The sequence below is a fragment of the Arvicola amphibius genome, chromosome 8 (assembly GCF_903992535.2).
Source record: "Arvicola amphibius chromosome 8, mArvAmp1.2, whole genome shotgun sequence".
Taxonomy (NCBI): Eukaryota; Metazoa; Chordata; class Mammalia; order Rodentia; family Cricetidae; genus Arvicola; species Arvicola amphibius.
In genome coordinates this window covers 44,230,048-44,257,396 of record NC_052054.1, presented here as the reverse complement: position 1 = coordinate 44,257,396, position 27,349 = coordinate 44,230,048, and the positions used below count along the sequence as shown (strand labels likewise).

At 39.9% G+C, this 27,349-nt stretch overlaps 1 protein-coding gene across 2 annotated transcripts in view; it reads right to left on the bottom strand.

The window, feature by feature from the left end:
• The window catches only part of Man1a1 (mannosidase alpha class 1A member 1), a 177,880-nt gene that overhangs the window by 52,397 nt on the left and 98,134 nt on the right, over positions 1-27,349 (bottom strand). For both annotated transcript variants that reach the window (XM_038338520.2, XM_038338522.2), the window contains one exon: positions 24,639-24,733. In XM_038338520.2, the coding sequence (XP_038194448.1) occupies positions 24,639-24,733 (95 nt within the window). The remainder of the gene's footprint in view (positions 1-24,638; positions 24,734-27,349) is intronic.

Sequence of the window (27,349 nt, the reverse complement as noted above, 5' to 3'; positions counted from 1 at the left end):
TTCTATTAGCAAAGCCACAAAACATTATCCAGCCCTACAATAAACTTAGTCATCTTGCTTCATATGTAGCACCAAAAGCTAGTACAGCCATTCTGCAGGGCCGTTTAGCACAATTACCCAAAGCATTTGTCAGATTCTTACTAAATTAATAGTTCCATTCCCAGTAATTTACCCAAAATTGTTATAATTTTACTCCTCAGTAGAACTACTTATAATCTCAAGTACAAATTTGCGGCTTGTGCGTTACAGTAATATTTATACTATTTTTAAGTCTGATATTCTTAAGAGCTCAGACAGTGTGACGGGTTAAAGATTGTCAGCTTCACAGAATCTAGAATTATCTGGAAGACTGAGAATATTTCTTGCGGAGAGTTTCCAGATTGGGCTGAGGTCAGAAACCAATCCTAAATATGGGCAGTGCCATACCATGCGTGGGGTCCCAGCCTTAGTGAAAAGGGGAGGGACGTGAACTGTTTCCGGATGTGGATATTATGTGACCAGTTTTCCTATGTTTTCCCTGCCAGGATGGACTGTACCTTCAGACTGGAGTCAGGCAATCTTTCCTTCCTTATGTTGCTTTTTGTCACAGCAACAGGAACAGGAACTACCATAGGTGTCTGATGAGAATGAGGTTAACAATTACAGCCCATGTAGAAGATCTACTGATATATAGGTACTGCACTGCAGATAATCTTGTAAGACAGTTTCATGTATAATAGTAAAGAAACATGGAGAAGCTTCTACTCTCATGGATATCTACCTGCCTACCTACCACTATTTAAAGGCATTGGAATGTGACCCAAAGCAGGCATAAGCTTAGAGCATTAACCACTGAAATACAGCAACTTCAACAAATCCAAGTTTAGTTTTTTTTTTTTTTTATTTTTTAATATGGCAAAAGAATATAGGGTAGGGCCCCAGAAATAGGTAGGCCACAGAATGGGTGGGACCCATGTTCTGAGTATAATCTTTACACGAGCACAAATAAGATGTACACAGTGGCACCAGCTGACAGAAAGCAGAGGACATTTTTCTGTGAAATACCAAACGGCACAGAGGAAAGAGGGTCCGCCTGCTGCTTTTCTGGCTGCGGGTGCTCCTGAGGCCAGCCTAACTCAGGAGGCAAAGAACTAAATCCGGAGGGATTTGAAGTGTCAGAGGACAAACCCTGCTCAGACCCTTAGCTGAATGCTCAGTCGTGTAGTCCACAAAGGACCCCCAGGATTCCAGGCTCAGAAATAGTGGCTGCTGCAGATGGAAAGGATGGAGGGGATGGATGTATCTGCTGCCGCCTGGCTGGGCAGAGCTGATTGGTGGTGCTGAGAGTTGGCTCCCTGCTGCACAGCTACCAGGCCACCCTTGGAGGGTCCTGTGGTTTGCTGCTGACCATATTCATAACCCAGATCCCAGATAAGCAAGGAAATAGGAGAATGTGACCTATGCTCGAGCAGATGAATATTCAACAGAAACTGATGTCACTGGGTCTAAACGTCAGATTTAGGAATGACTTCAAAGCAATTCTTTCAATACCTTTAAAGAAATAAAGGAAATATAGTAAATGAATGGGCAGAAGCAACAGCAAGTTAAAAGAAATCAATCAAAATGATTATGAAAAACATAGAAAATAGAATAAATATAAATGAGCAATGCTTAAGAGACCTGTGAAAGTATGACCGTGGTTCTGGGAGAAAATAATGGGCGCATTAAACAAAACCAGAACACCAAAACAAAATGCCATCTGATCCCATAATGGTGAGAACTCTAAATCCTTTGGAATTTACTCTCAATCCGCAGGGAACTCAAGCAGAGTGAAAACGGAGAGGCCCTCACTTAGCTGACACGTGTATCAAAGCCAAACTTCTGAAAGCCCTCGAAAATTCTGGAAGAAGCGAGAAAATGAGTAACATGTTACACACAGGGAACTGACAAGATCACCTTATTCTTAGCAGGGAACACCGGAGGCTACAAGACTGCAAGGGCAGCTTCAGAATAAAGCTGAGGGGGCTAGGCGACGGCTCAGGGGTTAAGAGCACTCACTGTTCTTCTGGATGACTCTGGTTCAGTTTGCATCACCTATTGTCAGTGGCTGACAGCCACAAGCAACTCCGTTCCCACTGACCTGGGAGCTCTTCTAGCCGCTGTGGGTACCGCAGACACATAGAGTATATGTAGACAGGGCTGTGCGCGCGTGTGCGCGCGCACACACACACACATACACACGTGCGTGCACTCATAAATTTAAAAAATCAATTAAAAAATCTAAAAAACAAGTAACTCAAATAACAAAGATGCTTTTATCCAACAGTGAGAGGAAAGAAAGTGTTTTAAGATAAGCAAAACTCCAAGACCATATACCACCAGCAAAAATGCAGTAAAATAAATACTAGGAGAAGTACTGACAGAGACAGCTGCAGGAGTTAACATATCTAACAGAGGGTGCTATGAGCGGTGTAAATAGTAAATTATGTTAGTGAACATGAAACTATCATTTCTCTCTCTATCATCTATCATCTATCTATCTATCTATCTATCTATCTATCTATCTATCTATCTAATCATCTCATATATCTAATTAATCTACCCACCTACTATCTGTTGCCCATCTGTCTGTTGTCTATTTGTCTATCTTCTTTTTGCTTTCCTTTCTTTTTTTCCTGTTTTCCCTTCCTTATATAAATCTGCTTACCTACCTACCTACCTACCTGATGTTTCTGAATTTTCCCTTTCTAAAGATAACATCCTATTTTGAAGGTTCTCTAATTTACCCAAAATTCAATTTTGGTTCTAAATAGGCTGTGACTCCTATGGTAAAAATAGATTTGATTCCCTAGCTCTTAGTTTAATGCACTTAATTAAAAGTACACACACACACATTAGACAATTAACATATCAAAGATAAATCAACTAGAAACAAAATAGTAAAAATCTTTGATTAACATGAGAGATAAATATGGGAAAGAAGAAACTGGGGGATTGCAGATGGTGGGAGCTTCTCACCTCAGCTCTCCTGATTGTCTATACCACACAGGGTAAGTATGGCTGCTGGCAGTAGGACCACTATGTTTAGAGTGAGTGTTAATGTCTTTTAAGTGATTGCTAGTAGACCAGCCCAATCTCTATTTAGAAGAAAACGCTGCCAACAAAAACCCTGGCCCACTGACCTAAGGTATCATAGACATTTCATCTTCTAAACTTGTTTGCCTTGGAATCAACACTGAAAAAGATAAAGAATAAAAAATGACATGATTAAAGAATTCTACTGCTATGCTTCTGCCTAAGAGAAATGAGTACATGTGTTCCTATAGAGATATGAAAATGAACTTTCATAAAAGCCATTATTATGGTCACCCCAAACTGGAACTGGCACAAATGTGCATAAAAAGGCAAATAGCTAAAGAAATGATGGTACATGTATACAATAGCATGCTGCTCACCAACAAATAAGAATTATTAAATACATAGTAACATTCATGAATCTTAAAAGTCATTCTGCAAATAGAACCCTGATAGAAAATACAGAGTAAGTAGTTCCCTTTGTTAAAGGTGGTTCCCGGGGGTGTGGGGGGGCGCTAAACAGAAGGCAGCATTTCCTCTGGAAAGTTTTGTGGAAAAGTTGTATATCTTGATTGCACTTTGAGCTTGACAAAATTCACTGAAATTTATATTTCAGATGGGCACATTTTTGTATGTAAATAATAACTGAAAAAAAAAAACTCATGAAAACGTTCTGTGCCTTAGCACTGAGCATAATGCTTTTAACTAAAAGTTAAACAGTGTTGATGTAAACCTGCGAAAAGGCGCGGTTCAGCGGCACTGCTGTAACACCGCTCCTCGGTAATTACTTATCGATCGTTCGCCAGCATATTTATTCCTTGTTAATTGAAGAAAATTTTACCTTCAGTTCAAGAGAAAGAATCTGATAAGCTTCATTCTAACCTACTGGTGTTTCACATGTCTACAAGGAGGTAAAGCTTCAGTCAATACAAATGATCATACTGAAAATACCATGACACTGTAGTATCGACCCAAGAGTTTTCTTTAATAATATGTATTGATCGTTCTTAAACATCATTTTATTATTATTTTTTTCCTGCTGCTATTTTTTTCCCAGGGAAATTTAGCCATCTAAGTTTGTCATTTCAATGTGAATCATGGACTACTTTATTAGAATACATAAAGTTGCTGTTATTCAGGAAAGGAGAAATCTATGAATAAATACCTCACATTTGTTTCACAGGTTAGATTGTTAAAGAAACACTAAGGGTGCTTGAAACAGCTGCAGGAATCATAATATTATATGTTTAGCTAAATTACTTGATATGTATGTGCATGCATGCTTATTAAAGAGTTGCGACACTAGAGGTGATAATGTCCCACCTAAAGACAGTCTTAACAAAAACTCTAGTATCGGGCGTGCGAAATTTCCCTTCCAGTCATTAGTCAGGAGAGTCCAAACAATGACAAAATAATACGGACTAATGCTGGTGCCTTTGGTTGCCTCTCAGAATTTATTCTGAAGATACCACACACATTAGACACAGGATTGGAAGACTTAAGCTGGAGCAGATCTGGAAGTTTCTCTGAGGACTAGCTTTCATAGTATCTGAAGGCTGCATTCAAGCTGCCAAGGGAATGAAGTAATTAATGGTCCTATCTAAGTGTAACACTTTGAAATCAGAAAGGACCCAAAGGGCAAGCTATCCTCAAAGCTGCAATTGTGGTAATTATAACTTGAAAGTAACCAACAGCTATAATTGGACTGAAGGTCTGATCAATAGGGAATCCATGACTGGTACTCTCAATGGACCCAACAACCTGTGACTGACCAGGCCACAGAACCTAGAGGAGAACCTTTTATGACTACCACATCCTTATACAAGTGGCACCTTCTAACTGCATCCTTACACACAAGTGTAACTCTCACCCCTTATCAGGGAAGCTTCTTTCTGCAGCAGACACATATCACCACAGAAAGCCACACTAGTATGTATAGGATCACCAACCATGCTCAGCCCCAACTGAAACATCTACAACACAATCCTTACACCGAAGGCTCAGGGAAAATAGTGGGAGAGGGGGCAGAGAGACTGTTATGACCCAGCGGGCCAGGCCATCTACTTTGAGACTATTTCAAATATTTATGAAAGGGAACACAGCCATGGACTCTCAGCAATATTACCGCTTAAACAAAACCCGAATAATGACAACACCTGTTGACATCTCAATGTTGATGGGGGAGTCTTTGAAGGTCCCACTCCTCAGTGAAGGAACAGGGAAAATATGCATTTCCCTAATTGGTTATTAAGTACCAACGAACTGGTCAAGCCTAAGAACATATGCCTATAAGGAACACTAAATGGATTTAGCATATTATATTTATATATTTATTCATATAGACATAGAATAATAATAGTTAACAAAAAAGAGATCATGGATTTGAGGGGGGACATGGAGTGCTGAAGGGAGGGGAATTATGTAAATACAGTATACATATATGAAATTTAAAAAATCACAGAGTAAATCTAGACAAGGAAGTGGAAAAACAAAGAAACTGTGAAAAAATATGAAAAGAATCTCTTACTTTCTTAGTCACGAAGTTACTACAAACTGAGACTCTAAACAACTTTCTAAATGCAATAGAAAATGGCATATTAAATTCTTTTCATAGATACAAGTGATATACATACTCATCAATGAAGATGGAATTAAATACAGATGACAAGGTTACTCATCAATGAAGATGGCTTTAAGGTTTTATAAACTGTAAGCCTCATTAAGAAAACAAAAGAGGGTAAGAATAAGTGTACAGACATTCTTTTACACGTGTTATGTGTTTGCAGTTATAGCTTTGTCCCTATCACACTCCCATGTTCAATGTTTTTATATCAGCCAACTGCAAACCTGATTTTTAAAAAAGGAACTTAAACATAAGCAAAAATGCAAGAGTCTGCAAAGGGAACTCTTTGAGATTATTCTATTTTCCATATTACTTAGTATATAGAATTCTTATTAGTATATAACATAAATGACTTATCTCCAAATTACTTCTAAATATATCTGGGTAAGCCCTGTATTCTTAGGACAATTTGGTCACTCAGATGACTATTTGGAAGGACATATAACAGCACTCATTCAAATTAATGATTGCCGAAGAGCATCCAGGAGTCAGGGAATGCAGATCAGTACACTACCTGCTGTTCTGGATAAAACAGTCTTCACAGGGAAAGCAGCTTGGCAAGGCCTGTCTCAGACATTAGCACAGAGGCCATAATTCCCAGAGGCTGGGATATGCACTGTGCAAGTTCTAAACTAAACCAAACCCAAGAGCAGCCAACGAAACCCTAACTGGCGTATTCATGACTTAAAACACAGAATTTCAGTTAACAGTTCCAAGACTGTACTCTGGGTCACAAGGCCCTTCTACTTCCATGGCTTCTACTTATGTGGTTTCTTAGCTGGGTGAACACTCAAGGACTCTTAGCACAATAAGCAAAAGAAAAAAATTTCCCAGTGTTAAAATTGTTGTTTTTTTGGGGGGGGAGCTTTCATACAAAGAAATTTACCTGCAGTTTAAAAGCAAAGACAAGAGACATACACTGTGAGCAGTGGGAAGTGGTTGTGACTGAGAGGGACATTTACACAGTGTTTTCACTTTTACTCTTCCAGATGTACTGCTGGACAAAAGACTCGTGGTTAAACATTCTTATTTCCCACTCCGTCATTTGATTAAAATGTGTGTATGCTAACAAATTATCAAGATCAGTTTGCCAAAAATCGGTCTATCTTCATTTTTAATGAAGTTCTCATTTATATTTGAGGTGAACAAAATATTTTGATACCACATACATTCGCACACTGAAATGGTTACTAGAGTCAAGCCAATTAACAAATTCATCATCTTACATACTGAACATTTGTGTGTATGTGCATGCATGCACATAAATACATGCAACTGAAATGGAGAGAGAGAAGAGAAACTGACAGCCGGCAGATGGTTTCCACAGCTTTTGCTCAAGTGCAGAGCTGAGCTGATAGAGGCTGAGACAGGGCAATGAAAGGGGGATGGAAAAGAAGCCTGATTATGAGACATATCAAATTATTAAAAAGATGTAGTGCACAGGATTTGATGACACACTGGATGCCAGGGGAAAGTATTTAAAGATGACCTCAGGGGTACGGAACTAAGGTATTGGTACAGGAAAGGATCTGTCAGGGAGGGAAGTGGTGTGGGGGTTGAAATGATGCCCAGGACTTACAGTAGGTTAGGTTTAGAAGCGACTTCAGCTGCAGCTGGATCTAAAGACTTAATTCACTGGCGAAAACAGCACTAAAGCTCAGAATAAGAAGTGTCAGTATCTTACGCATGGTAGAGAGATCCACAGTGCATTTGCTTCCAAGGTGTTGACCTGGGGCAGCAGAAGCTTCCCTATGTTCCACCACTCCTTGAGTCTACCCTGATTTGAGGGGCAGACCAGCTACTTGCACTAGCTACCTGCCAAGCTCCAGAGTTGCATTAAGATGTGTGTCACCACCTTCCCATTGCTTGCAGCCACAGTTTTTCCCTGCTGCTCAGAGGCAGCAATGACCAACTAGATACTAAACAGTCTGGACACACACTACTGAACTGATCCAAGAGGGCATCCCAGTCTGCTGAGAGATGTCATGTAGCTGCCCAAGGAGACAGAAGCCACAGCCTCATGGCAATACACAGATTAATAGAAGTGGGTTAATTTAAGATGTAAGAGCTAGCTAGTGATATGGTGAGTCATAGGCCATACAACGTTGTAGTCAGTATAGTTTCTGTGTGATTATTTGGGCCTGGGTGACATGAAAAATGAATGAGAAGTCTCTGTATATATCAGGGAAATAAGGAGGATGAGTGTACTAGCCACGACTGTAGATGCAAGCAGAGAGGGGAAATTCCTTGGAAGTGGCATAGCCCGTGAGTTTTAACGCCAGAGTAAGAAGGGAAGGTTGTTCTAGACAGAATAATAGAAATATGCAGAAGAAATGAACTTACAACAACATTGAGAAAATGCAGAGATTTGTCTCTCAGAAGAATAGATTATGTAGTATTTTTGCAAGGTAACTTTGATTTCATAAGTAAGGCACCAACTAAACACTGAAGATGAGATAAGAAACTGATAATATTATTTTAAAAACAATTTGATAGTCTGGAACTTTGAGAACTGGCTTAGAAACAAGCAGTAGGAAGAAGCATTTGTTGAAGTAAACCATAATGAGGGTCTGTGATGGTCAACTCTATGTGTTGACTGGTCTGGGTTGAGATACCCAGATAGTCAAATATTGCTGGCTGTATCTTGAGAGTGTTTTTTTTTTCTTGAAGTGATCCAAATTAGAATTAGATACCCTCTCATCTGCTGGGTGAACAGCACCCAGCTCGCTGAGGACCTGGATAGAAGAAATACGTACACAAAGGGTGAATTCAATTCAAGTAGGACATCCACCTTTTCCTGCCCATGGATGTGGGAGCTCTTGACTTTCAGTCTTTGAACTGCTCTCACCGCACAATGGCTCCCTTGGTTCTCAGGCCTTCAGAGTCAGTCTCAGTTGCAGCACCCACTTTCTTGGGTCTCAACCTTGCCCTGGGAAGATGGTAAGAGTTCTTGGTCCCTGTAGTTGGATGCTCCAATTCTCACAATTAATCTTTTCTCCCATGTATTTCTGTTTCTCATCATTTCCTCTACCTCTAGATGGATATCAAAGGGAAGAGAAGCCTGGAAGCTGTGGACTAGCAAGCAACAGTAGAGAACCAGCCAGAGAGAAAAGAATGTGGCAGAGGGAAGATGGCCCACAGGACAAGCTTTCAGGAGGATGTGAGTGTGTGCGAATGGCCTTTCGGGAAAATAAGGGTTGGCCGTAAACAACCTTTTTGAGGTAAGTGGACAGAACAGAATTGATATGTACAATTCAGGGCTCATGGACGAGAGTTGCTGAGATGCTTCATGGGAAACAGCTCACAGATAAGTGTATACAGAAGGCAAGGGTGAGGAAGGCCATGAGGAACAGGAACCTCGAGGAGTGGGCAGAGTCGGGAGGAGGTCAGCTGAACACAGGCGGGACCTGGAAGGAAGTGATGGAACTTTAGAGAAATGCGTTTTCCCCCATCACAAAGATGCCTCATGAATATAGCTTCGAAATATGGTCACTTTTCACAAATAGGGAGGCAGGAGCGAAGAAAGGGGGTTACGAAGATTGCACAGGGAAGAAAACGTAGTTCTAGAGAAGACGTCTACAAAGACTCAGGTTTATTTATTTCAGAAGAGATGGAGGATATTTTCATACCCTTATCATTTTTATTAAGAAAGATGCTATGAAGTTTCCTATTCTTAACTTTAAAGAAGAAAAGATTAATTTGTGTGTGTGCATGTGCCTATGTGTGGGCACTTGAGTGCAGATGCCATTGTAAGTCAGGGGCATTGAATCTCCATGGAGCTGGAGTTAGATGGTTGTGAACTGCCAGATGTGGTGTTGGAAACTGAACTCTGGTCCTGTGCAAGAGTAGCACACGGTTTTAACTGCTGAGCCATCTCTCTAGCCCATATTTCTTAACTCAAGTATACACTCTGTAAATCTATATTTGCTTTTAGCTTTAAATAGTGGGAACGGGCATAACCAAAGCAAATGGCCATAAGAGCAATCCTTAGGGTTGCTGATGAAATTTACCTCTGTGAGTTATGTAGACCTCAGTTGGATCCATGGAAAACCTTTCATAATCGGCAAAGTGTATAACTATGTAGACAGTAGTTGCAGACAGATACTTGGAGAGCCCACAGTCCCAAGGAAGCACAGAGAAGGTTTTCCTCCCATCTTCTCCCAGTGGGAAGTCAAAAGGTACAGAACGAATTTAGTTCCAACATTTCTAGAACTGGACATTTATTTCTCCACCAGGTTATAATAAATTGGCAGGACTTTAAAAAGCCTTTGGATACTGTGGAGAACAGCGGAATCAGGAATTAGCACTGGCTGTCTGATGCCTGTGGCTTGAGAACTTAACACCCTTTCTCCTTTACACTCATTGTCTTAGGATCAACAGAGCAAGAAATGTATTTACACTGCAAAGGGACCTAGGCACTACTGCCACCTTTTAGAAAAGCTCACAAATTAAATAAACAATTTTTAAAGATTATTCTACACAGGGCTACATTCATTATATGGATTCTATCTCTTAAACTTCTATTCTAATATAAACATGAAGTGAGTGCTTACAAATCAGATTAGGAGTTTGATTCTTTAACTGTAGCAAAAACCTTAGCCACTAGCACCAACTTCGCTGTTGTTCTGAAATCATCACTTGGCTCATGCATCCTTCACCATTCTCTGAGACTCTGCAGCACTATTTAAATGGTGTGTGTTTAGCCCTTTTTGGACCATTTCCAATGATCACAACACAAGGAAGAATCTTTGTCTGATTACCAACTTTTATGAGCACACACACCACCATGGATGTTCCACTTCAGAGAGGAGAAAACAAGAGAAGTCAAAGAGAATGTGACACCAGATTATTTAGTCTTGTAATATTTACATCAAGTTAAAAGTAATTGAGGACTTTCCTCTAAGCCAATTAAAGAAGAGTTCTCAAGAGTAATCTAAACAAGATCAAAGGCCACTTAACATAATGAGACAATGTAGCCATTACAGAGCGCCAAGTGATGAGAAACTGGTCTGGGCTCAAAGGTAAATGACACTTCGGATATTTACTGTTTATGGCAGGAGCCTTTGAAGCCAAGGGCAAGGCTTTTAATTAGAGTACAAGGAGAAACTATCAAAGCTGCTATTTCTGAATTTTTTTTTTATTTAAAAGTAAGAAAAAGAAAACCTTCATTAAATGAAATATTCGAACACACACGGCTCTTGTCCGTCGGTGAGTCCGAGAGGCGACATAAAGAGATGACGCGATGGGAAGTGGGCCGGCCATACGCTACAGCTTTCTGTGACCTCTGATGTTCTGTGCTTTGAGTCGGCTTAAACCAACAGACAGCAGAACACTTACAGCACCCCTGCTTCCCCGAGAGCCGGAAGCTGATCCAGATGATGCTCTGCAACAAGTGGCAGTTTAATACTCGAAATACGGAGAACTTCTGAATCGAGACTGGCCCCATCACAGTAAAGGTCTCCTCGCTAGGCAGTGGTGGTGCGAACTTTAATCCCAGTACTTGGGAGGCAGAAACAGGCAGAGGTCTGAGTTTGAGGCCAGCCTGGTCTACAGACTGAGTTAGTTCAAGGACAGTCAGGGCTACACAGAGAAACCACATCTTGAAAAACAAAACAAAAGTGTCCTCAAGTTTGCTCATGCTTTTTTCCCTTCCTTCCTTCCTTCCTTCCTTCCTTCCTTCCTTCCTTCCTTCCTTCCTTCCTTCCTTCCTTCCTTCCTTTCTTTCTGTGGCTGCTGGTAAGCAGCTTAGTTTGAAAAAAAGGAAAGAAAAAGGAGGAAAATACACCTGCCCTTTCAAGTAAAAGCTGCAATTTTATATGAATACAGTAAAAGGCCATTGAGGAAATCAGTCTAAGAAAAGAATACTTAGAAACCAGGTGCTTATGAAAATGTTTTGTGAGGTAGTTCATTTATTTTTTTAAACATATTTGTGCTAGGCTCAAAATAGAAATTTCTGCCTTGTGTTTTCAGAGGCAGTATTTCAGGGCTTCCTGATTTCATGAAAACTGTGTGTGTGTGTGTGTGTGTATATATATATATATATATGCATAGGTATTTATTATAATTATATACACAAACCATTTGCCCATCAATTTACAGAATGAACAGTATCAGGAGTGAAACTTCTTAGCAATATATTCAAGAAAATTCTTTGTGTAACTGGAAAAAATAAATCATTTGAAAGTGTACGTGTTTTAGGGACGTCTGGCAGCACGCCCTTTTCCTTGTGCTTTTGTGTGCTCTCTGTGTGTTTACGGGTATGGGTGTATGTGTGCATGCGAAGGCCAGAGGTCTGTAGCAGGTGTGTCTTCAGGCTTACTTCCTGGGGCAGCGCTCAGCAACTTGGTTAGACCGGCTGGCCAGGCAGATCCAGCACTCTGCCTCAGCCTACCCAGCACTGGGGTTACAGGTGTGTGCCACTGCACCTGGCTTTTATGTGGGTGCCGGGTTTTCATATTACAATAGTCATAGTTGTGTGGCCAGCATTTTATCAATTAAACCATCCCCCCAACTCTTCGCCCTCCCCCCATTTAAAAAAAGAAGAAGAAGGCACATCAGCCTGCTTGTCTCAGACAAAGCAGGAATGAGGAGGTGGGACTGAGCGGATTAGAATGAGAAGCCCATGTCCCGTCTGATCTTCAGGTCCTTTTTGAACTTTTCACCACATGACAAGACAAAATAGCTCACTCTACTGACATACTCTTGCATCTGTTCTGCTTGGGACAGAGGTTAAAGTCCTGCTGTGAAATAAGTATCAGAAAATAACAGCATTAAATCACCACGACAACCAAACATTTAAAAAAGAATGCCCTCTCTAAACCCATTCTCACCTGATAAGGTGCTCACTGAAATCCTTCTTAATATAGTTTATAAACATCTGTTTCTTCAGCTACTGCTTACCTTTGGCCAGTTCACTTTTGAAAGTCTAAAGACCATCATGGCCTCGTAGAGCACAAGTATATATGCATAGCTCATAAATACAAAGACATATTTGCATTTTTGAGTGAGTAAACAAAAATATTTTACTGCTAAGAGAGCTTCTGGAAGAATTTAAAGTCTACTGCTCACAGTCTTGATGTATTTGTGGAGTGCCAACCTGCTAGATCATGCAATTAGCTACAGCAATTCACACATAAATAAATAGTTAAATGTGCTCTCCTTAATACATTGCTAGCATTCTTTTTTTTCCCTACTAAATTTAAGAAACACAACTCGATACCTCTCAATATAGGCAATTGCCACATTATTCCTTATTCCCGTCTCATTTCAGAGTATTTTAATAATTTAAAATAATCCTTCTTCAGCTGGGTGGTTTCATTATTCATGTCCTTTTGTTGTCCCAGATGATAACAATTACTCCCCGGCCTTTACAATACCGCCTGGTTCGTGGAGGGCTGTGCGTTATAAGCTGAGTCCACGGAGAACTGCCAGAATTACAAATGTGTGCAGACATCACACACACTTCTTTACACGAGGGGCCAAAGGCAAGGATGCCCCCACCCAGCTTTGGGGAAAGATGAAAGAACGCTAAACTGGCCACAACCACCTGGGGACCTGAAGTGTCAATGTGAACTATTCTTTTGGGTGTCAGAGAGCACCCTTCCCATACCCCGCTGGCCCCCTTCATGTTAAATTTCAAGGTCCTGAGAGAAATAGTCTTCCTGTCAAACTGATACGACATATCAATCCTACATCCCCAAAGAGGAAACCCACAGCTTAGAGAAAGGCCTGTGAGGACACTTTGGAAATATCCAATAAAAAAGCATCTTCTATATGGCTTTAGTGTGTTTTGATTTATGCTGCTGGCCTTTCTTCTGCCCTCTCTTTCTGCTGATCTTAAGTACGATCAGCAGCATTATGGGAATTGGCACTGTCAAATATTTTAAAATTATGGAAAATCTGCAACAGAGAATTCATTAATTTTCTGTTGTCCACTTGCAGAGTGCCTGCCAGGTACAAAAAGGTACAGAAGTGACGTGTCTTGGGGACAGAACAGAAGACAACATAGGACACGGAAGAGCAGAACAAGAGCCCTCCCAAGAACCTGTAACAGTTTACCCAAGAAACAAGGAGGAACTCTTACAAAGAGCTGGGCAGGCAGATTCCATGACGTCTGAATAAACACATGTAATCACAGCTTAAGAGAAACAAACAAATGCATGCTGCTTCTGCAACTTCCCCCACACAGCTGTTAGACATGGCTTGCACCTTAAGCTGGCTTATGGAATTTTGATTGTGCTTCCCGGGGTGTATGTGGAGGGGGAAGGACAGCTTTATTCCTAAATTTTGGACAACTGTTCCCTGATAAAGCCATTACAGTAATTGCACTGGATCTGTTTATTAATTTGTCACAATTAAGTCAATACGAGCTTTACTAATGTCCTATTACTTGATTAGTTTTGAAAGTGATTATCTTAAGAACTCAACTTAATTGGAAGCCTCTCAATTTACAAGGTACATTAAACTCTCAGTTGCATCTTAGAATTATTCAACACATGCAGGTCAATTACCAGTAATCACTGTTTTGTACAAATGTTCCATAAAATCTATGACATGGTATGACAAAGAGGGAGAGCGCAGCTTAATAATGTTAAACTCCCACTGACATTTTCAGGATCAAAGGGCAATATGAGCATTCGCAAGAGTCTTTCTGGTCCGCTACTCAAAACTGCAGAAAGGAACATGCGCAACTCGTCACCTCACAGATGAAGATAATTTGTCATGATTGCAAAATCACCAGCTCGCTCTGGCTGTCCCCATGCCCAGCTGCACGCCGATTTCCAGATTTGTAAATTACAATTAATTCTTGGGACTGCCCCATCACTTTTCCTTCTCCAGCCAATCAGAGACTGCTATCAATTATCACTCATCCCACTTTCCAGAATGAATCGACTGAAGCTTTCAGTGCACAAACAGGAGACACTGTGCAGCTAATGCACCAGTGAGACAGGGAGGCCTTCAAAAATTATTGGCTAAGCTTGAGTATTTTATATCGTGCTTTCAACCTCCACTCAAAGACTGAGTGCATTCTGTTGATTATGTACAACGATTCACAATCGTAAGGGCTGATAAACTACCGTTGCGCCTGGTGTAATTTTCAAATGTCTTTTTAAACTCCTTCATAAACTTTTACACTTGATTAATTGGCTATCTGAAAGGCCCGCTCCCACACTAACAATCTAGTCTTGAGAGCAATCATAGGAAAATTGACTATTAGCTCATTAAAAACCCGGGGAAGTCAATTCCTTGAAAAGTGGACTCCATTGTTGCTCTGCAAAGGCACTGGATGAATTTGTCTGTTGTGACTTGTCCCTAATCTAAGTCCCCCACACAGCATAAATTGAAAAGTGCCAGGGCTGATTTGCTAACAGATCAGAGTGAACCAAGCGAACAGAGTGAACCAAGCTGAAGTTGTGAAATACTAGCTCTGTGCATTTAAATACTACGGAGTTCCTGGTACCCAAGCATACATGAATGTCATTATCTAACACATGGCGATTCAACTATTTAACTACTATGGGAAAGGAACTGACTACACTGAACAATCCACTCTGCTGTGTTTTGAAATAAGGTTCTCTGTGTCTGAAACTGGGAGGGTAAAGCAAGCTTCTGTAGTTGGCTCCTGTCCTTCAGTTGATACATAAGTACTTTCTGAAGGGGTTTAAGTAAGCTGGATACCACCTGTGATAAATTTTTACACTTAAGTACTCATATTTATCCTTAAAATGAGTACTTCCTTATGCAAGTACAAAAATACCTAAAAACATCTAATTCTTGGTTGAGTGCACCACTAACTAAGGCACTGCATTCAGATGGCAATTTTTCTGCCCCTATGGTCCTAGAAGCATAGCAGGTATCTGTGAGGGTGGGAGTTTGGTCAGGAGGGAGGCTGGGGAGCAGAACTGAGCATCTCCAAGTGTGTGCTCATTGGCAGATAGGGTCTGCTTCTTCCACAGGAGAATAAAGACACTTTAAAATCCATTTACCTGTGTCAACTTCGATTATGACAGAGGTAGGAAGAAAGGAATGCTTAGGCATCCTGAGGCTCTTCAGATCTCCACTGCTTCACCCTGGGGGAGCAGCAACACCAAAGCATCCTGTGCTCAGACTGTGCGTTCTTTACTTTTTCATAAAGTAGGCTGCACACAAACCACACTGAAAGCGCATGCCGCTATTCTTACCATCCACTGCAATAAATAAATGTCTTTAGTTTGGTTAAGCTTCTGAATGCCTGGCAGAGATCTAAGGATCTCAGAGAGATCTTGGTCCCCTTCTCACCTGGTGGGAGGAGGGGCCTTTTCTCTCTTTGGGTCCTCCTTCTGGGTTCCTTACTGCTGCTAATGAAGCCTGAAGCCCCAGCTATGTTTTTCTGGAAGTGGCTTTGCTATTAAAGAGTTACCCTGAAGTCCTTAATTAAATTTAATTAAAAATAACTTTCCTTTTGTTCTATGCCAGTAAGAGTCAATTTCATTTTGTCTTTACATATAACTAAAAAATCAAAAAGGACAAAGAAAAAAGAAAGACAAACAAGCAAAGTATGGGAGGAGCACAAGAAAAATCTACGGTTTTAAAAAAATAATCAGTATTTGAAGTTAACTTTTCTTTTCTTTGAAAAGAAACAAACTGCTTAGAGGCAAATGGAAAATTTGCAGAAATACTAACAGAAGCAATACAGAATACGGCACCTCCCCTCAAACAGTGGAGATGGCCATCTTGAGGAGTTAGGTTCTAAGGGCCACTGAGGCTTATGGAGTTTTCACCATAAGGACTGCTTTCAGAGTCTCGTCCTAGATCAACAGCAGCTTCTGAATCAGACTGAACGTGGTTAGAAAAGCAGGTTACCAAACCTAAGTAAACGCCACTGCAGCATAAAGTGGGCACAGGGGATGCAGCACCCGAACAAGCTCTCGACGCCACAAGCACTGTGAAGTTTGAAAAGTTTGGTTCTACTAAAGTTGGTTTTTATACACTCATTTTCTGGTATTTGTATATTCAATAATTAAACTGACTGCCAATGAGTAAAGAAAAAAATTTCAAAGGCAGCTGAGATAGGAAACAAAGCTATTCTTAGAGACCTTAGCTGAATATTAGGATGCCATTAAACACTGGGACCTTACCCTAAATTGACTTAAACAGGGATAGCAGATGACAGAGACAGAGCTTAAAATTTTTCCAAGGTATCCTAAAGGTGAAAGCTGAGAGTCAGTGGCATAAAGTGACTATAGTTATATAGTCAGAGGCTGCTGGTTCATTCCTGGCTGCTCAGACCTGAAATAATTACACAAAACTGTATTAATTAAAACACCCCTTGGCCAATCACTTAGGCATATTGCTAGCTAGCTCTTATATCTTAAATTAATCAATTTCTATTATTTTATATTTTACCATGAGGTTGTGACCTACTGGTAAAGTTTTGGCTGTTGCTGGTGAGGACGTCTGTCTCTTGTAACAACTACATGGCTTTTCCTTGACTCCGCCTTCTCCCACCCCCCCCCCCCCCCCCGTCTGCTTGGAATTCCCATGTTGTTCTATTCTTCTAAGCCACTGGCTGAAACAGCTTTATTAATTAACCAATAAAAAGGAACTCATAGACAGAAAAACTTCCCACACCATAGTTAGCAGAATTAGCATAGCCTAAGAACTGGGAAACAGGTCTATGTGAATATTGATGGTTATAACACACACCTTCTCAGCAATTTGGTTCGTAGCACAGTAATTAGGCAAGAGATAGTGTGTTGGACCTTGAAAAAGAGCATAACACTTATTGCCTCAAATTAACTTTGAATTAGCAGTGCTAATTAATAGAGACAGAAAATTAAAAAAACAAATAAGAATTTAGGCAATAGCTTCAAGCCTTGATCTCATATATTAGACCTAAAATAACAATAAAAAAATATTAAGAACTTGAGCATGGAGTCGCATGGTCTACACAGAGACACTCTTTCTGCATTTTCTGTTAGATCTACCAGCGTCTTTCTTGGCTAAGGGAAGAACGTGCTTCAGAAAGGGGAAATTAGTGCTTAAAAGCCAAAGATTATCATAAAGGATTACTCCTACCAATTTAATTCTGGCTGTCCATTATGGTGCTGTAGAAAGAGACCCTCTGCCCTTCACCTTAGTTTTTCTGTAAGCTTTTTGACTACATGTAAGAATCCTATTAATAAAAAGTTGATGAATAGGGAAAAAAAGCATTCAAGTCTTTAACATTTTTTGCATAAGGATGAGTCACCAAAACAAAATGCTTTATACCTTTCAGAGAGAACAGTAGGATGTAAAGGAATGGCAGGGCATGTGAATGTCTCAACTAGGGCAGTCAATTCCAGGGGTTCACTGAGACATCTGGAGAGGAAATACTAGTTGGGGGTAAGGGCCATTACCATGAATTAGCTCATTCCAGCACCAAACACTATTCTGTGGTAACTAATGCTATCTTTTCCCATTGAATGTGGAGGGCAGTTCTTCCCAAAAAATTATTGAAGGTTGTTGCATATAGGAAAAGACAGGTCAGCTGGTCCTTCTGCTCCTTGGTAAGTTCAGCTTGAAATTATTAATATGCCAATTCGGTATTTTTTGAAATGATACATCCTTGACTACTTCACTTTATATGTCATTTTTATGTATCCCATTATCCTCAATACTGAGAGTAGGGCCATACATTAGGAATGAATCCAATGAGTGTTTCTTTCATATTACTCTGCAATATTTCTTTTACGTATTAATTGGATTTCCACAAAAATCTTTTGAGTTCAACATTATTGCTGTTATTTTAGATTTAGTTATGAGAATACAAAATTAAAAGAGCTAAGATAATGACCCATGTTTTAAAGCCACAGTGATAATGTCAATAAATACTAGTTTTAACTATGGCCAAGTAGCAGCTAGAAAGAGGTTGTCATTCTATTTATTTTTTTCTCATTTTAGAGATTATTTTTATTTTACAAAATCGTACCTGGTATAGTAATTCTCTGCTAATTAGAGCTGTAATTTCTAAAAGAAAAAAATTCTTTAGCTGGGAAAGCAGCTTGGCTGGGAGGGTGCTAGCCTAGTGTGCTCCCAACACTGAATAGACTGGGTGTGGTGGTGCTGGGCTGTAATCTTATCACCAGAGAGCTAGGAGGATCAGAAGTTCAAGGCCATTCTTTGGCACGTGAGCAATTTGAGGCCCACTTCGTGTGAGAAACTCTGTCTCAACTGCAGGAGAAGAAGAAAAGAATCCCATCAAATGGCTGATGGACTAGTTACTATAGTAAACTAGTCCAGACTTGCTAAGGAGAGACCTTTAGTTTTTTCAGGACCTGCACTACTAGGGACTCTTCAAATAATATGAAAGTATGGGCCAAGGACTTGCCAATCGTATTCTCAAATTAAATCAAGAATGCCTGACTTGCATGGGTCAGCCAAAGTATTCGAAAGGATTACAGGATGTCCCGGGAGTTGAGGCTATGCAGAATCCCAACAAAGTCCCACTGAGGGAAAGACACAGCCTCGGAGATGTCCAGCTCACATGCAGCCTTCCTGTCTGTCCATCACTTCACTTATTACATAGAAACATTTTTATAGATCTGAGTTCTGTGACAGGGTCAGGGCGAAGCTGGCCGTTTTCCTGACCACTAGCATAAGGGATTTCCTCCCACCCACCCTCCTCTCCTGCGCCCAGGCAGCTGTGTGGTATGCAGAACCCCATGGTCGTAAGAGCTGTGAGATTCTAATTCATGACATCATCACCAGGCATACCAGTTTAATGATCTTCAAGCAAGGTTGACTGGCATTTTCTGGAGAATAGCCGTGGCTAAGTGAATTAAATATTTAAAAAACAGAAACCCAGTAATAACAAAATTCAATCTGGGGAAAGATTAGCTCAAAAAAGGAGGTCAGCTTAAAATACTTAGAAAAATTCATTCTTCTGGAGTTGGGTAGAAGTTGTTTTGGGGCTCCTAAAGGCTCCAGAGAACATAAATAAGCATGAACTGTCAGGTGAAACTTAGATCACTGGTATAAAACACCGCAAGATAATTAAGCAATAAGCTGTCTTTACCAGGAAATCATTAAATGAGCTTGCTCTCCTTCTGCTCAGAAAATATTTATTGATATTGTTAATATCATGCCTATTTAGTTAAAGTATGGAGCTGTACTCGGCTTCATTTTGCAAACAGTGCTCTTCCTTCAAATCTGAAATCAGAAACTTAAAAAAAATGGGACTCAAATATAAATAAACATTAAAAACACACATCAACGACCAAGTGAAGTCCAACATTTTAAAAAAGAATTAAAAATAATTTAGGCCAGGAAGCAATTTTCTCTAGTTTGTCTGTTAAAATTCACAAGTAAAATACATAAGCATTTTTACAGCATTCATGCATTACTCAGTAACTCAGTAAGAGGGTTATCACCATCCATATAGGATAATCTTTCTTTGTTAGGAAACATTAAGCTATATATTATTCCTAATTAAGACTGTGTTTCAGGCAAAGAAATTTAAAACTTAATTATAAGAACATAAACTATAATACAACTCATAACCAAGTATGTGCTTGGCCAGATAATTAAGATAGCGGGTAAAGTTTTTATCAAGTTGGGGGGAACAGGTGAGGGAGCGGTCCTTTGTTTATCATCCTGCAGACTAATGAGACCGACTCTGAAGAGAGAGCAGTCTGGTCCCAGCACATCCCCTGATGGTGAGCAATAAAAAGACATACTGCAGACAGTCCCACTAACTTAATATACCCACCCCACAAATGTCAGCTCAGAAAATCCACCAAGAGAAAGAAGGGATGAAACAATATAGCTAAAACGAACTCATTTATCAAGAGAGACAGAATAATTATTAGGAATGCCCAGGCTGCATGTGTGGTGATAGACATGAATAATGGGCACATTAACTACATTATTTTAAATTAAGAACACACTTTAGAAAACCAAAAATCTAATAGAAGCTTTCTCTACACCCCCACTTGACTTATGCCTAGAAATAAAGGAGTGGTAACATGCTTGGTTCCGCAAACCACATAGGTGAGTTTCTGTGGTAAGCTAGAGAAAATTAAACGCCAGGTCCCCCTGCTACCAGTAGTAGTGACATCAGATGTCAAACTTGGACATCTGTCATTACAGAAACTGGGTTATACAAAAATCTAATCTGCTAGCATGACATTGGTTTTCATTTGAAAGAGGCATTGTGTAACTTATGCAGCCACCCTCTACAGCACCAGTGGGGATGCACGCATGCTAGTCCGGTCTTCTCTTGCAACACAGAGGCTATGAAATGACCATTAGTTACAAAATCTCAGTTAAAATGCAGCTCTTGAATAAGAATTTGTTCCAGCTACAAGAAAAGCTGTCCCTGCCCCCAACACCCCCACCACCTAGTTCCCAAGACAGCATATAAGGAAATTAGGTTCTCTACATATTTTCCAGCTTATACATAAATAACGAAATTCAATTTGTTCTATTGGTATTTTGGCTCCAAATATATAAACCTTCCCAATTCAAAATACTGCTTGTTTTAAATTCAACCCACTAAGCAGTTATCTTTGCTTGGCAAAACTATCCTATATTTATAAATTACAAATGTGAGTGTACAACACCACACACAAAATATATATTCTGCTTTAACAATCGGGATTGAATCCTGAGGGAGTGGGCCTGTCTGTTATCCTGTTCAATAAAACCAAGTGAACAGAAGTAGAAAATCTTCCCAAGATTTAGAACAAAACATCGCCACAGGAAAGACACAAAGAAATGCTTATTTTTGACAAAGGAGTAAGTAAAGAAGTAAAGAAGCCAATCATCTTTAGGTGATGACCTGGATATTAGAGGAATGTGCACACGTCATAGCAATAAGTTCACGTTCTGGGGGATGTTAGCAAAAAATAGTATTCCTATTTTCAAACCTGAGGAGTGCTACATTATAATAACACAGCCATTACTCAACGCTTCCTTCAAGAGAGCCCTGCTGCGTTTCAAAACCAGCCAGCAATGACAAAGTGTCCTCAAAGCCCCCCAACTACATACCTTGGGCATTTGACAAAGTCTACAAACATTCTCTTGTTTTGAGAAGATAATAAAGGAAATATGGGTTTAATGGACTCAATTCCCCACTTCTCCTTTAAAATATTTACTAGTGGCAGCCTTCAAAAATTAGAAAATTCCCATTGCCAGCTGCCCCCTGTCCTTGAGCCTCACTGTGAAAATATGAATTCAGAAAAAATTCCCACTGCTAAAATAACAGCAAGACTGCTGCAGATGTGTGCAAAATGCCATTTCCCCTTATCCGAAAAGTTTCAGGTGAAATCTCAAGCCTTTCAGTTGGAGACTGCGGTCACTGAATGTTCTTTAATTAGACAAATGAATATGAAGAATCCTACTATAATTTTGCCAATGCTTATTTTATGAATTTGGGGCATGTCATTGCTATTTGGTACACAGGACTGAGAGTGGATAAAACATTTAATAGCGAAAACAGCAAAAGCTCATCTAAATTGGCAACGAAACAAAGCAAAACAAAACAAAAACAAAAGCAACCAAAAAATGTTCCTATCAGCTGCCAGGTGATTACATCATTTCCTTTAGTTTAAATTGAAAACATTGGGAATATATAAATGAAAATAATAATTAAAAAATATACAATATAATCTTTGAAGTGATGTCCCAATGCAAAATATTGTTCAAAATAGGGATCGTCATAAAAAATTTGAATGCCCCAGTTAATGAACTCTTGACCATTATAAACACACACACACACACACACACACACACACACAGATTCACAATTTAATAAGTCTTCCTTTGTGTACTGAAAAATATTTCCATAGTACACTAAAATCAATTTCATTAAGAAAAAATCTACTTCACTATTAGAAATAAACATGAAATAAAGTTAATAATATTTACAATTATTTCAAGATACACCACAATGTTATAAAATGTTCAACATATGCAACATAGGCCCATACCCTTCCTGCTAGTTTAGGAAATCTTTGTTTAATTGCAGAAAGCCACAATATTGGCTCCAATGAATCTTAGTACAAGCTAGAGTCATCATATACTCCAGGTTCTTAAACCCAAGCCTCAGGTCCTAGGTGGACTCCCATGGAATGAGAGGGTTTTGGAAATTTGTATGACTTGATTTTCTAAGGAATATACTTTTTATCAGAAAAGCTCCCAATTGGTTGATCAAATCTTAGTTCGTGAACCTGGGAAGGGTCACCAAAGGACTAGTGAATTAGCCTACCTTCCAGTTTATAAAGGAGCCTGTAGACTTTAAAGAGATGGTTCGAAACAAAATCTTAAAGAAGCTGGAGAGAAACAAGAAGCAGATCTCTTGGTAAGCAATTAGTTTACCACTATGCTCATAATAACAGCTTCCTCAGAGGACAGGGGAAGGGAAGGAAGGGGAAATGAACTAATAATACAGTGTTTTTGTGACTAGATCCTACTGAAAGTAAGGAAACAGTATCTTTGTCAGAATGTTACCTACAAATATCAAGTCTGAAGATACGGGAGGTAATAGGGATGGTCTTCATGAGCCAAATACAAAAGGCATCCAAAAGCCAAGCTACTGCAAGCCTAGCTCACATGCAGAAATGCCTTGAGATCTTGCAAAACACGGAAAGATAATTCAAGTTCACAGATCCACAGGCTGCATCTCAGGAGCCCTGGTGGGGAAAACAGGTCCTGAGCTATCTTACTACCTGGTAGAAAAAACTAGCTCAATACTAGTTTTTATACTAATTTTATAATAATACTATTAAGTACTAGTTAGTACTTAATAATACTTAATAATTCAATAGCCCTAGAGTAGGACTTCCCCATCTTTCTGCTGCAACATGCTCAACATACTTCATACTTAGACACAAAGATTCACTTAATGAGTTAGACACAATTTCCAAATTTAGTTAGTAATTTATAAATGAAAATAAAACACAGAATCTTTGGGGGGAGGGTTCTGTTTTTTAACCAAAGGAAAATAGAAAACAATCGAATGATGATTAATTTCCACGATTTTTCATGATTAAGTTGGGGATAAAATGTTGCTAAAATAAGTAATTATGTGTTTTTCTAGTTCTGTCAAACCACTCTGTTGGTTCTTGTAGTGTTTCTAAGGTAAATAAAGCATTTCTATGAATACACATGTACGTGGATATAAACATCTGCCACTTACTGGTCTGATAGATTGATTACCAACCTCTCTGTGACTCTAGTTCCCTAGGAACAAAATGGAGAAACAATTGGAGTGACTCTATTGGGCTCTTCTGGGGACTATATGTGTAACATCTGTAAGAACCGATCACATTTTATGTTGATCATTACAGCTTAAAACAGAATTATTTAATTGATAAAATACTAAAACCACATTGAAAACTCAACTCACTCCCTGGGAGAATGCTAAAAAGTATTTGGCTGGCTTGTTCGTTTGTTTTTAATTAATTGAGGCAGCATGTCAGTTTTCTCTCTGCAGAGGGGCTGGTTGATCTGTCAATGAACCAGTCCCATTCCCTCTTTACAACTGTGGGCCTGACAGTCTCAGCTGCTCCCAGCCTCATACATTCAGATAGCAGCTCTTTAAAAGGTCTGATTAGTCTAAGTGTTATTTCTCTGCAACATCTCCATCTCCAAGAGTTTAAACAAAGTAAAAAAAACCCTAGTGATTTGCTTAAACAAAATGCTTTCCTGACTACTCTTGGTATTTATGGAGTGGAACAGTATCACTCAGACAAGAGTCCTATATAACAGAGCCAACTTGGGCTCAAGTCTGCTTTGCATGGTTCTGCTAGGACAATGGTAAGTCACGACAGGAGCCCATTCAAGGTCAGAGAACACTGAAGGGGTAAGAGCTTCCAACACAGTTCTAAGACACTCAATTGTCACTGCTGTCAGCAAAGTATGCATGTGATTAACCATCTCACGAGGCCACAGTCTCAGATATTCCATCTTAAAGTACGTTGTTGAAAATGAAGACTTTTACCTTTTCATATTCAGCAATGCCCAAGGTATTCCAGAGGGAGTATGAAATGCAGGTAGCAATTTTACCCCAAGTTCCACTGCTTTCTTTCGAAATATCTGAAAAGTTAAACAATTACGTAAGCTACTATTGCATGTAAAACGTAACGCTCTCCACTCTTATCCATTTTTAGCACTTTACAACTCATCTGAAATCACAATGAGTAGAGCTGAACTGATCCAGGGGCCAACGCACTGGGGGTTCTTACGCACTACCTTAGATATACCTTAACAGGAGGGAGTGAGCACAGCACGAGTCAGACATGTGTGTCTCACGTCCTCAGTCTTAATTTCTAGTTTGAGTCTGCTGTTTCGGGCCTTTGGAAGCATCATAGACCATCCACGTAATTTCTATGGGCATGCTAGGAGGCAAACGCCCTGGTTTTGGATAACATTTCTTAGATTGAGAACTAGGTGGTCTACTCTAGACACACTTTCTTCCTGAGGCATAGGGAAAAAAGAAATTTTAGAAAGACATAATCTATATGTTATCTAAACCCTTGCGGGTTTTAGCTTTCTATGATATTGAAGGAAACAGGTAAAAGTTAAATTAGGTACAGATTCTGTTCACACTATAATAGGAAGATGATTCCCATAAATACTTAAAACACAGATAAAATAACAGGTGGGGATGGTTAAATCTTGCAGGTGTTCAGCTCGATCATCAAGGCTCTGTGCTGGAGGTGGCCTTTAGATGAATGGCTATGACACCGACCTGGGGCTAACGAGAGAATGGGGAGAGGTATTAGGGGTGGATATGGTCCTCCCCTGCAGGATCAGTCTATCACAGATGGATGCATGATGAGCATGCAGGATAAATAGTGTACCTTGTCTGACCAAATGGGTACACTGGCAGGTAGGGGGGTATCCATAGTCTAGGACAAAATCATAGAAAAGCATACCCTCAAGAGTAAGATTATTTTGTTGTTAAAATAACGAAGTGTTTGGAAGCAAATCTGGTTGGACTGTGCTTTAGGAAGGTAGGTTGAGATGACATTTGTTCAGTCAGTTGTTCAAATCAAAGTACTGGCAGATTCACCGAAGGAGGGCCAGCTACCACCTTCCCTGTAGCAGTTAAGGCACTAAGCTTGCACCTTCAAACTGTATGACGTCATCTGGTGTACTGCTCATTCCTACTTCCTCCTCAACATGGAAAAGACTGAACTAATAGCATGGAGGACAATGGCAAGGCCCTTCCTCCACCCATGTGTGAGCATTGGGTACAGCGCTTGTCCAGGAGTCCTATGTGCATTTCCCAGAGAGAATGGTTCCTCACAATTCCAATCCCAAGACCTGGGCCTCTCTAAAGAGAGACCCAAGGACTTGGCTCCAGAAGGGATGGGGACCTAGTCATTCTAACATGGAAACCCTCACACAAACTCTACCCTTTCAGAGTCTAAGTCTCATTTAATAAGGAAAGTTGGAAATGAGTTTCAAATGAAAACCCTGGCAATCAACTGAGGTAAACTGATATATTGTAGGCTGGGCGGTGGTGGCGCACGCCTTTAATCCCAGCACTCGGGAGGCAGAGGCAGGCGGATCTCTGTGAGTTCCAGACCAGCCTGGTCTACAAGAGCTAGCTCCAGGACAGGCTCTAAAACTGCAGAGAAACCCTGTCTCGGGAAAAAAAAAACCTGATATATTGTATATAAATAAAAAAACATATATTTGTGGTACACAGAAAGAATAGAGGCCTTTTGACCTACAAATTATCAATTGTCATCAAAAGAGATAATTTCCTGCACCAATAGTGTATGGAAAGCAGATAATAATAATAATAATAATAACAACAACAATAACAACAACAACATCCATGGCTCCTTTCCTCCTTCGCATTCTCTGCCTTACCCTGAGAATTCCAGGCTGTCTTCTATGGTAAGGATTTATGCTACCACTGCCTGGCCATCTGTGGACTTTCTGGTTCCCACCCAACTTTTAAAACTGTTAATTAACTCCTTTTCAAGACAGTTACATAAGATAGAAGGCAAACTATGCAATTAAAACACCATCTTGGATATAAGCATATGGCGTGTAAGCTAGAGTCTCGGGCTTTGAAGGCACAGTGCCTGTGTTTGAATCTCTGCTGTACTGCTGCAAGTTGATTCATCTTGGCCCCATTGCTTAATCTCTCTGAGCCCAAGATCTCTTGCCTAGAAAATGCAGATAACAGCAGCATTTGCTTTTGGAAAGTTGTGGAGAGAAATAAACAGGTCATTATGTTTATGGACCTTAGAACAAATAGTGCCCACTCCCTAGGTCGGGTGTGGCTTTGATGATCATAATGACACACATCTCCGAGGACTTTGCACAGTTATAGTCTGAGGCTATTTCTTTATATAATTCTGTTTCAGTCAGAATTAAACTCCCTCACCTCCAAGGCTTCATTATAAGCTCAAGAGCTCAGCCCCAAGTTCTCATTACCTAACTGCATCTCCATCCTCTTCCCATTCTTTTTCCAGCTCTTCCCTTCTACTCCTAGAACATAGCACAATTTGGGTATCTTGCTGTTTTCTGAAATCTAATCCGTCCCACACTGAGTTAGTAATTGAATATCCCAGATAAACTTGCCTAGTTCAATCACTGATGATGTTGAGCGAATCTCTTGGACTTGGTGTTTGATTTGTTAACCTTCAGTCCCCACCAGGTGTACCAGGGTTAATTCTGACGTGTCCTGTG